Here is an 11,801-nt window from a genome sequence, read left to right on the forward strand (position 1 = left end):
ACCCTGGAGTTAAAAAGAATTATTTGATGAAAGCCTATAAATCAAACAAGTGGACTTTCAACATGACAAGTAGGTTCTACAAAACGCTTTTAATAAAATGAAGTTTCTCATGTCCATTAGTTCTGCTGACAGAGAATTATTAGAAGACTGCGTCCACAAATTTGCTTGCTGTATGCTGAAGCACTGACTGTTTCCAACCCCTTAATTCACTCATGCTTTTAACTAATCCACAATACTTAGCAAAGCAGCAGCAGAATCCAGGGCGTGTTTTAAACCAAGCTGGCGTTAGTGATTCCCTGCTCTCCCAGAAGGAATCCAGCATCTAAATCCTCCTGCCTTTGAACAACTAACTTCCCTTTCATAAAATACCCTCCTGGTTGTGCACAGCATGTGGAACTGTTCCCAAATTCTATACACAGGTCTTTGTGCAAGAACCTGCTCCCAGAAAACATTTTGCTTCTCTTACTGCAAGCATATTCTCAAGTGTCATGGTCTTCATGAGCTTGTGTCTTCAACTAGCAATGCACGTACGTGTAAGTGCATGTGATTTCCCAGATCAGCTGCCATCAACCACAGCAAATCTCAAGCCCAAGTAAGCTTCTCTCTAGCAGCTGACAACATTTCCCATCAGTAAGGCATCACGGAGGGAGAGGGATCCAAGAGCATTAGCAGTGTTACCACTGTGGAGCCTTCCAGGGCTTGGGCTGTACTCCAGGCCAGCCAGAGAAACTGAGTTTATCAGAGCTAAGCAAGTGCCCGAGAGGAGCTCTGTGTGTGTGAGCAATGTCAAGGCTGGCCAGGTGAGAAAGGATCTGCTCTTTTGCATGACTGTTCTCAAGCTTTTTTAACACAAAACCTGATGGTTAATAAGGTTTGGCACAGACATCTCTATACATCAAACCAGGAAACGCCTCATGGTGTGATTTTAGCCACAGCTCTAGCAGAGGGTACTGCGATCCTAATTACTCAAAAAGAGGGGCATTATGTACTAACTTCTCTGTATTTTTTTTTTTGAGAAAACCTCACCTTGCCCTGTAACGCAGGCTGGATCTTTTCATGTCCTTTTCTGTTAGTGATTCAGGGAAAGGAGGGCACAGTTACCAATACTGCCCTCAGTTCATGGACATTTTAGCACTTCTTTTCCATCAAAAGCTGAAAATTTAATCAAAAAATCTAAAAGAGGAAAAAAGCTAAGCTTTTCACCAGGTCAAGCACTTACTGCATTCCTGGCAGGTTTCTTCTCTTTTTTGTTACCATGATGTGGAATTTCTTCTGGTTTTCCCATCATAGCCTGTTTAACACTCAGTTCCTTCATCCATTTCATCTCTGTCAACTATAAACAGCAACCCAGAATAAAAAAACAGCTGAGCTGACAGTTGGAGAACATCTCCTCCCTTGCAGCAATCCTGGTAATAGTCCCTGTCCCTGAGACGGAGATGGGGTGGCTCGTTTGCAGCAGCCCCATACAAGTTCCCTATGTCCCTACAATGGGGCGCTTGTGGGCACCCTGTGGATTTAGGGTTATAGGATTGCTTTAACCTGCTCTTTTTCCTTTCGTCTCGGCTCTTTTATAGGCCCAAACTCTTTCACGGAGGCGGTGGCTTACATCCAGGCTCAGTACGAGAGCAAGAACAAGTCCCCCAACAAGGAGATCTACACACACATCACCTGTGCCACCGATACCAACAACATCCAGTTTGTCTTCGACGCCGTCACAGATGTCATCATCGCCAACAACCTGCGGGGATGCGGACTCTACTAAAGCCCTCTCCTCCCCTCCTCTCCTCGCGCCTGCCGGGAGCATCCTCCGGTCCCGCAGACAGGTCCTCTTTCTTTTTTTTCCTCCTCAGAAGATGATAAGGAAGAAACACGTAAATCCCTCCTCCCGTCCCAGACAACTCTGCAGCAAGTTCTGCTTTCCCCAGCCCCGTTTTATTTTATTTTGGTTTATTTTTGGTTCATTCCCTTGTTGCCTCATTCTACTTCTCCGTTCCAATTCACAGTGCTGTAGAGGGAGCTAACGCATTTCCCACAAAGTGCATGTCAACTGCCAAAAGACAAAAATACTGCAGTTTTAAAAAAAAAGAAAAAATCAAAGCCTTAAAATACTGGTCAGCAACAGTGTAGTTTGGAACTGAAACTTCTTTTTTTTCTCCTTGAAATTAAGGGATATTTTTAATTCTCCTGGTTACTTATCTTTTTTTTAAAACACTATTCCTTTGGGAAGTGCTAGATACAACATGATCATTTTGAGGGTACCTTACGGCTCCAGTTCCTATCCCAAAGCTGGAGGGGTCGGTGTTGAACGCAGCCACCGCAGCTTGGATTTGTATATTCTCCTTTTTTCCAGACAGCTATTTGAACAAGTAAAACAGCCATATCGAGTTCTGCTGGTGTCTGAGTAAGAGGGACACAGTAACAAAACCTACTAAGCCTTGTATAAAAGCATTCGTTACCGGTAACAGTTTTACCTCAAGTTTTTCAAACTTAATGTTAAAATTTGTCTAGTGGTTTCAGTAACCCATTTCTTAGGCACTTCGCTGGATGCCACAGAGCTGCTGAGCTAGGCAGGGCAGTGGAAGCTGGGCTTGGACCCCTGGAGCGTAGGCAGCAAGGATGCCCCAGGGATGGTGTCCTGATGGGGACCCTGCACCCGGGAGCATCCTGGCAAGGGTGCCAGCCTGGGTACCCAGTGACCTTTCCCAAAGCACCTCCCAGCCTAAGGGATTTCAGCACGACCAATGCTCCCGCAAACACACAGCATCTCTTTCTAAACTTCGGCCCTGAAATGCTGGAGTGCACCAAAAATATTTAGCCCTGGCTTCTTGTAGGCAGGGTTTGACCTTCAAGTAACTGAAATGCAGAGAGGTGCTTTGGGAAACCTCACCATGCTTGGGTGACAGCAATGTGTGCAGGAGCCTTGTGGCTCTTTATCGCACCTCGGGCATCTAAATACGCTTGAGAAGCCCAGCCTTGCACTCTGAGCCTCCTTGGCCGAGCAGAAGCAGGTAGCTTGCCTGTGTCATCTCCTGCCTGGGCGTCCAAGAGAGACAGCTCCAGGTTTGGATTCCAGTCAGGTCATCTCTTTACCAGTATCTACAGCAAGAGGGATGGTTTGTACTGGCTAGGTAGTGGTGAGGGAAGGCTCAGGGAGCTGATTTGAGCCAAGTGATGGAGGAGGAAGGAAAAGCGCAAGGAAGAGAGGGAAGGAAGGGCAGGAGAAAAGGTGTGGAAAGGGCAAGAGTAATGCCCAGCACAGCAAAATGTGGGGGCACAGAGGGGAGAACAAACGCGGCTGGGCTGGGGTATGTGTGGCCATCCATCTGCCATCACCAAGAGCTCTGGGTGCCATTGGGGTGAAGGCAGAGGGGAGTGTGAGAGGTGGGGTGTCACCTCTGGGAGCGTGGAGGGACCCTTGGAAGTCCACCCTGAAAGCTTGTTTGGTGTCTGGGTGAGATGGCCACCTCCGAGGTCCCACTCGGCATGGTACCTGGTGGCAGGTAGGCAACGCTGTTCTCTGCCTCTTCTCTGCCTCTCTTAAAAGTCCACGATCCTGGATAACATTGAGTCTTTCCAGGCCAGCCACAAGTTCAACTGTCCTCTCTTGGGAGCCCAGGCCAGGGGTGTCTTTCAGGTCTCAGGAGGTCTGAGTTTTCTCCAGTGCCATGCCTGAGAGGGACAATATCTCTTCTCTCACTGTGCCCATGTAGGAGAGATGGTGTGAGAGCAGTCTGAAGCAGCACAGACCAAAGGAAAGGGGCCAGGTGAGCATCGGTGTGTGGAAGGCAGGGAAAGGAGCAGGTACAGTGGCACGGGATGGAGAGGACCGGCGGAAGAGGTTTGGGAGAGAAGTTGCAGAAGGGAGATGAGGCAGGTTGAGGCAGCAGGGAGGATGGGAAGAGAAGGGCACCTGGGAGCTGGAGGAGAGTCCCCATCAGAGGTTGTGCTCTGCTGGGACAGTGCTCGTGGGATGTCCGTGACAAAACCCCAGCCAGGGATGTGAGGGGGAGCACCCCAGGGCAAACAGGGGAGGCCTGCAGAGGAAAACAAGATGGCTCTCACGCATCTAACCAGCTCACAGCCCAGCATGGTTGGCAGCTGTGTCAGTAACCCCCTAAATAGCGTTAAATGATAAAACTGTATTTGGTATTGCACAGTGAGGACCCACTGCGGCTCTACTGGACACTAACAGCAATAACACCAGGTCTGTGCCTCCCCTGCTCTGGCACAAGTGAGTACCCACCTTTCTCTTCACCATCTCAGCCTTAAAATACCTCCAGTGGCATCAGCTCCCACAGATTGCTGGCTGGCCAGCAAGGCCAGGAGCCCCTCTCTGCTCCTCACACCACATCCCACCCACACGTCTTGTTTTCCTAGGTCCCAGCCCCTCTCCCATCTCCATGTAATGCTGGCACACTCTGCTGTACAACCCTAAACCAAAGGAACACTGAACACAAGGCCTTCGCATGTTGTTGTATTTGGTTTAGCTTAGGGTTTTCAGAGTCAATGGGAAGGTTTTCCAAAGAGAGGATTCCCAATGGGAAGCACCTGCTCAGTTCTCTGGTTCCTTGGAAGGGACCAGCCGATGGCAATGGGACGGTGCTTCTGCCACAGGAGGTGCAGGGAATTAGCTGGAGCGATGCAGAGGGATCAGGATGCTCCTGGAGCTTGTCCCATGCGGGTGGCCAAGTCCCACCAGTAACACCTAGCATCCAAATGTGCATTAAGTGTCAAAATGAGGGCTGAAAAGCTGAATGTTAGTTACATTTGGTATGTAAAGTATAGGTAACTGGTAGACCCAGAGTGCAGCGCCAGACCTGTGTGCTGTGGTGCGCTGAGGGCTTGCACCGGCAGTGAGGCAAGTCTTATATTAAGCTCTGTCAGAAGAGTTTCAGCAGCAGCACTAATTTTGGAGATTTTCTGTTCCCACCCCTTGCTGTGGGTGACATTTTATCCAAGCAAATAAGTAACAGAAGCCATTCCCAGTGAAGGCAGCACCAAGCCAAGGCTTCTGGAGTTCCCAGCATAAAGCACACAGGACTATTTTGGTAAAGACAATTTAAATTAACTCAACCCCCAACTCTGCCAAATGCAGCCAAGTCACCAGTGCCGGCTTGGTGCGCTTGTGCCACACTCCGGGCCAGGTTCAGGCAGCCTGTGCCCAGCCGTGCCGGCTGAGAAGTCTAAACCCCCTCCTGCCCCAGACCATCCGCAGCTCCATCCAGCTGGTTCCCCGGCACGTTGGTGATAACCAACGGCTGGTGGTCCATGGGGAGAAAAGGGAGAAAAAGAGGAGGAAATATTGACACACAGAGCCTTTTCTTTCATTTTCTTTGGCATGTCGTATGTCTAAAACTTCATTTCAGCTGCTGCTGCTGACATTCCCTCCCTCACATGAGTGTCATGAGGATTCTCAGACAAAGGCTGGAAACAGCATTTGGAAGATGAAATGCTTCCAGTGTTAAACACTACTATTTCTCCCACTTGATGGCCGTGTACAGATTTTTGTCTTCAGAACGCCTGCCAAAGCATTACTCACCACTGGCTTTCTGCATCCTCCCAAGCCTTTTCTGACAGATGTGCTTTCTGCAGGCAATCTTTTGCCCTGTGCTTTTTCTAAACACCAGCAATCCTTGCAGCAATTGCCTAGAAAGAAGACCTTGAAATAAATCGCCTGCTTTCAAAAGCCCTCTTCTTAATAGCCCCTTGTGCTTTGCAATTGCAATGCTCCAAATCCAGACCCTCAGAGGCCCTGAGTTGTGTTTTAATTTGCAGCCTCCATGTAGCAGGGATGTTGCAACTGGTACAGCTGCATCAGAAATCATACCAGGGCGTGGGGGACATATTTTAAAAGCACAGAATTGAAACAGCTACACATAGACCCTGCTGCCCTTCAAAGCTAATGTGGGAATTTGCAAAAGATGCCCTTTTTGGGATGCAGGAGGTTTTTAATGGCTCAGGTCACTTGTCCAGCAGCAGCATCTGAGGGGTGTCGTGTTGAAAGCAGCGTTAGCAACTCGCAATGAGCTTCAGACAGCAGCAAAAAGAAAGAAGGAAGCCCCCGGCTTGCTCCATCAGCAATGAGAGCGTCCGGTGTGTGGAGCCATGAGACAAAAAAAATGCAAATAGCTCTTTTATTTAAACAACAATTTCAGTGAAAGAGAGAAGCCTGTAGAAGGAAAGCCTTGAAATGAGCCTGTAGCTGAGGCTGCAAGGTTAAGCTGCAGAGCACCGTGCTCCTTGGGAGGATGCAGTAGCTGGGCTTGTTAGGAGAACTAGCAATAAACACGTACTGGGAAAGCACACGTTAAAATACAGCCACATACTCCAAAGGCCAGTTTCTTCTTCAGCAAATAGAGTTCACACTCTCTTTTTTTACATATGGCCAGAGGAGCCCAGCCGAGCAGCAGGGCAGCGGGACCACTTGGCGAGGCCATCTGGCCCCTCCGTCTGCTAGCACCAGCCTGTCCCTACTGCCCCTGCTCTCCCACGGGGCCCCAGCCAGGTCTAGCGAGGGGTCAGTCGGCTTCCCACCACTGCCGTCCCAGAAATTCTTCCAACTAAACCTCTCTCAGGAGTTTTGTATGAGAATTAGCTTCTTGCCTTCAGCCAACTTTCCTGGATTGCCAGCCAGCCTGTCCCTCCATGGAGGGGAGAGCATCCTCAGGAGGAGGCTGCCGTGCCTCCTCAGTAGATGTGATTTTGTTTTACGGGACACTAAAAGTATTAATGAGAGTGGTCTATACTGTAATGTACATTAAAGTGTGTCTGGTGGTTTTAATCTATTGTGGCATGAGCCCAGTGCTTGCCCGCAAGACATTGTTCTCAGGCCAGGAATGCAATCTCCAAGAGGTCAGGACAGGACATACAAGGTGTCCTTTTGCCAAAACATCCCCGTGTGCCCCGTCACTGCCGCGTAGAGCATTGGGCAGCTCGACAAGGCGTGGGGTTCAGCTGTGGGTGGCAGACATCACCCCGGGGCATTTTGCAGTTGATGCTGTAAAAGGGACCAAACCTGCACTGTTAGCCTGTGTGATGTGTCCGAGTATTTTGTGGCCAAAAAATCTCCTGGAGCCAGGGAGAGTTGTTGAGTTCCTGGGAACAAGGCTGACCATTTGTCAAGTTGATTAGAGAAGCTTAGTACTAGTGTGTTTGTGTCTTTGTCATGGGCCAGGTTTGTCTTCAGGCTTACGACCAAAAACTCCACAACCATTTCCAAGGAGACAAAACCACTCGTTAACAATCTGATGCCAGAAGCATCAAGGTCAGTAGAGATAGTGCTGCTGAGCATCATCCCGAACCGCCCAAACCCATCACACACTTGCATCCCCAATGCGCACACGAGAAAGCAGAGACGTGGTCTGGGTGGCACAAAAGAGTGGACCATGGTCCTGCCTCTACCTCCCTGGAGGAAAGAGCAGACAGAAACATTCTCCCAAAGCGCCCCAAGACTTGCATGTACATTATTTCTGAGCTCCTGCGATGACACGAGATAATTGATGCTGACAGATATAGGTATGTGACCTATGTAAGATGTTATGCAGAGAACGTGGCTATGGAAAGGGACTTCTCACAGGACCGCTCACGTCTGACCCAGCAGCCTGTGAGATATTTATTTGTGCTGCAAAGGCTAGCTAGCAAACACATGCAAGTATGACCCTTAAACACTGATGCGTTAGTAAGAGGAGGAGGACCAAAGCCTCCCAGCTGGCATCCTGCAAGCAGAGGGAGACAGGAGGAAGCTGAACTGGAGACAGGGCAAAACCATCTCCATCTCCCAGAGAGAGCAGATCAGATCTCCACAGGCACCAGGTGCAGCAGACATGGCGAGGAGAGACCCGGGGAGGAGGCGGAGGGCTGGGAGCCAGCGCGACGCTCTCTGCCCTGGCCCCTCTCACACCCAGTGTCTTGGAAATTAATGTCAAGACCAAATCCTGACTGTTCCGTAGCACAGGCAGGTGGCTCTGGGTCTAAACCCCCTGCTCCAGGTGGGGAGAGGAGATCACAGCAGGTAACAACATGATTTTCAGCATTGCCTGAGTCTCACCAGCTTTTCCAGTGCTGGAGCAACCCAGTGGCACTGGGCAAGCAAATAGGGTTGTTTAAAGACCAGCCATTGCCCCGTTAAATAGCCCAGTCCCTAATTTAACATCCTCAGCCCTATTCCCCCTACCTCCCTTTCCCCCCTTCGGCTCGACAAGGGACCGGTGACCATCACCCTGCCTCTGGGCTGCCTGGTCCCCACCACATTTCTTCCCGAAGGATCACCGGAGGCTGCCATGATTTTCCTTTTGCTGGTTTCCCGCTGAATCATTTCTCCTGCATGTTTGATGGCCCAAACTGTATTAACTGTAATTTTGTATGAAGAGTGACTGTCCATTGGTTTAATAGAACATTAGTTATTGTAATAATTTATTGGCTGTCGGTAATGTATTTATTAGTTACAAAATGTTAATAAAGTGCCAGCTCTTTTCTAGTGCGAGAGGGTTTTTATTGTGTCTCCCTTGAGCACATCCAGCTTCTCAAGCCCGTTATTTACTCTGTGTCTGCTTGATGTACACGTGTACAACACACACCTATGGTGTCGGTCATCTGCCACAGTCACATTCACCTGCAAATAAGGAATTTGAAAAGGATATAACCAAAAGGTACTTAATTTTATGTGAGTATTTGGTGGGAATCTTTTTTCCTTTGTTTTTAAGTACGACGACTTTACCATGGTTTCTGTTTGTTCCTTGTCTTCTTGAAATTACTCTTCCCCTCCTGAAGTCCCTTGCCCCCATGTATCTACATCAGACCATCCATGCTTCTTCTCCGGCACTGCCAGACCCTGTGCTGGCAACTGTCTGTCTGTGTCCAGCCACCCTTTCGGCACCCATCAGTGGCAATGCTCAGCGCAGACAGCGGCACTGGTTCCAAATCTATTACAAGTAGCAAACTTTGCTTTTCTTTTCTGCTGTCTCTTCGTGCAAGCCCTGCGAGCATAGAGGCAAAAGAGCCGTTTCTGGTTCGATTCAGTAAATGGTGCTTTTTCCTCCTCGCAGTAACACCGTACTTGGAGCACTGCTCCCTCCCTTTAAAATAACACTTGGGCCAGTTTGTTCTTTTATGTTTAAACCAAAGACCTTCCATTATTTGGGGCATGAAATAGAAGCAAAGAACTTGAAGAAAGCAAGAGAAAATTTTCCATAAACCTCAGCAAAGGAAAATTAACCATTATTCCTACTGACTTCACCAATTCCCAGTGATATAACTTCAGCTGGACCCATCCTCAGACACGTATCCTCATACACCCCATCCTGCAGGTCAGACAGAATTACGGGCTAGTTCTGAGTAAAACTAATGGCTCCAAGGGAAAGGATTTTTCTTCATTTTTTTTTATTGAGGATTTTTAAAAATTTCCTCCAGGATGCCATCCTGCCTGGATCTTCTGCACAGGTGTCCAGGGCCCAGAAGTCACCAGGGTTATTTTCCCTGCACTGAGGATTTTCATTTTCCTGGGCACGTGCTTTATTTCAGCTGCTCCTCCACCAACACCATCACTCCTTTATTTAAATATAATACATATATGGGACAACACAAGGGATGAAGAAGGAAAAAGTCCACCCGGACACTTTCCATTAAAATCTCAAGACCCAGCAATTTTGCAACAGCCTCAAGTCAAGAAGAGCCACGTCCTTTTGCGGCAGTTTCTGTTTCCCCCATGAATAAGGCTGGTTTGATTTGGGTTGCTTTAAAAAAGATAAGGATCAAATGAGGTCCCAAATCTTTGGAAAGCGACTGCTTGGCATCCCTAGCTACTCTTTTTCAAGGAACCGACAGTGTAATCTCAAAGCCTTTCAAGATTAAATCAGACATCTGCTAAATTTTGCATGCAAAAGCTACAGTTGAAGTGTAGCTAATAAAATGACTCACTAATAAAACATTCATGGAAAACTCCAAAATGTGTAATTGGGTCATCATTTCGTTAGGAAACACACGTGTTCTTGCAAATCTTTGGTAAATCCAAAGCCCCGCCCTTGGTGCACCTCCAAAAAAAAAGGTGGCTCTGGTGGGATGTTTGCTGCAGGAGGGTTTCCCACCAGCTGCCGAGCACCCTTGCTGCCCCAGAGCACTTCTTGGCTGCTCTGAGCTTCACACAAGGCTTTTCTACATAGCTGGGTGTCCCTGTGCAAGCAGCAGGCAGCTGAGCCAGGACCCAGGGGGCTGAGCCCCAAGAGGGGGTTGTAAGAGGGGCATGGGGGGACCAACAGCTTTGGACTTCACTAAGCCCTGGTTTTGCACCAGAAGCTTTGCAAGTTCAGGGAGTAAACCAGGTAGGTATGTGCAATGGAAAAGGCAGACAGACTGCCTAAAACATCTCCCAAAGTTGTCAGTGGAGCAGCAGGGAATGGCTTCATTTATTCTAAGAGCAAGTTAATGATGGAGAAAATTTTTGAGAGCTCCCAGAGAGCCATATCTGGCCTGTCCAGCGGCACCCTCACGCTAACAGCGAGTGCATGTGCCTGCCCACACGGACACCCTACGGCCACTTGAGTGAAGCGTGAAAATGCTCTACTTGATGGTGCCCTGCGACAACTTGATTCTGCTCAAGACAACCTCACCTCCTCCTCCTTCTCCTGTCCCTCTGTCCACTCTCCACTCCTTTCTGGTAACAACTTTGGTAGTATGGGGGAAAATGGCTTTATAAGGCTTTTGTCCACATGAATGGACAATTAATTTTTAAAAAATTACAGCTGTTAGAGATTTGCCTCTATTTATGCTCCTACTAAAACTCTTCTGTGCTTAAAGTCTCTCTGGAGCAGCCCGCAAGCCGGGAATGCTCAGGAGAGCTGCGAGGTGGGCTGGCAGAGACACCTGCATTGCTTCCCTCCATGCAGCAGTGCTGGGATTTCTTAGCAGCAACCCGGCCACCACCGTGGCATTTTCAAAGATGGGCTGAAGACTTTTCCAGGGGCGAAAGGGCCCAGCTGGGACAGGACCTGCCCCAGCCTCTGGGCGATCCCTCAGCACTGGTCTTGCTGCAACAGCACCGCTCAGTGCCACCTTCCAGTCAGATCCATAGGACTGCCCTGAGATGGCCAAAACTGCCTTCATCCCAGTCCCCACGCCTAGTGCATCCCAGCTGCTGGCTGGTGCTGTCTGTCCATCCTTTATTTAGGCTCTGCAAGTGATGCTTCAGGGGTGCCCAGTCCCTGAAGAGATGCAGGCAAGACCAGAAAGCTGCAGCACCCTTTCCCAATTCCTCAGTTTATGCAGGTGATGAGAAAATGGGGGGGGGGGGGGGGGGGGTGCTCTTCCTTGAAGCATCAGGTGTCAGCCCTGCTAGAGCAGCCGGCAGAGAGGCTCTGCAGGGATGCACTGAAGGATCAGCTGCATCCTCCAGCCTGGGAGGAGAGCAACACCCTGTTTCCTCCACCTTTGTAACCATCTCACATTTACCACTGTCTAATTTTCGAGATTTTTTTTTTCTTTCTTTCTAAACATTTCAATTCAGAAAAATGTTCTCCTCTCCTCTAACTCTCTCTTTCTCTTTGCCTTTCTCTCTCCCCTCTCCTCCCTCCATGGTCCCCGTTGCAGAACCGCATGCATGAATCTCTCATGCTCTTCGACTCCATCTGTAACAACAAATTCTTCATCGATACCTCCATCATTCTCTTCCTCAACAAGAAAGACCTATTTGCTGAGAAGATCAAGAAATCACCTCTGACCATCTGCTTCCCTGAATACACAGGTATGTGCCAGGGCTGATGTGGCGCAGCCCGGTGTGACGCCCACCACTATGCCGTCAGGGCTGGGGG

The 11,801-nt window shown here is 49.0% G+C and overlaps 1 protein-coding gene across 2 annotated transcripts in view; it reads left to right on the plus strand.

The window, feature by feature from the left end:
- The window catches only part of GNAO1 (G protein subunit alpha o1), a 154,819-nt gene that overhangs the window by 139,013 nt on the left and 4,005 nt on the right, over positions 1-11,801 (plus strand). The window contains exon 7 of one of the 2 annotated variants that reach the window (XM_052796096.1): positions 11,581-11,734. In XM_052796096.1, coding sequence (XP_052652056.1) covers positions 11,581-11,734 — 154 coding nt within the window. Of the gene's footprint in view, positions 1-1,574; positions 8,480-11,580; positions 11,735-11,801 lie in introns of those variants that run through there. The other variant, XM_052796097.1, reaches the window with a different exon arrangement.

This window comes from Harpia harpyja, chromosome 9 (genome assembly GCF_026419915.1).
Source record: "Harpia harpyja isolate bHarHar1 chromosome 9, bHarHar1 primary haplotype, whole genome shotgun sequence".
In the NCBI taxonomy this organism is placed as follows: domain Eukaryota; kingdom Metazoa; phylum Chordata; class Aves; order Accipitriformes; family Accipitridae; genus Harpia; species Harpia harpyja.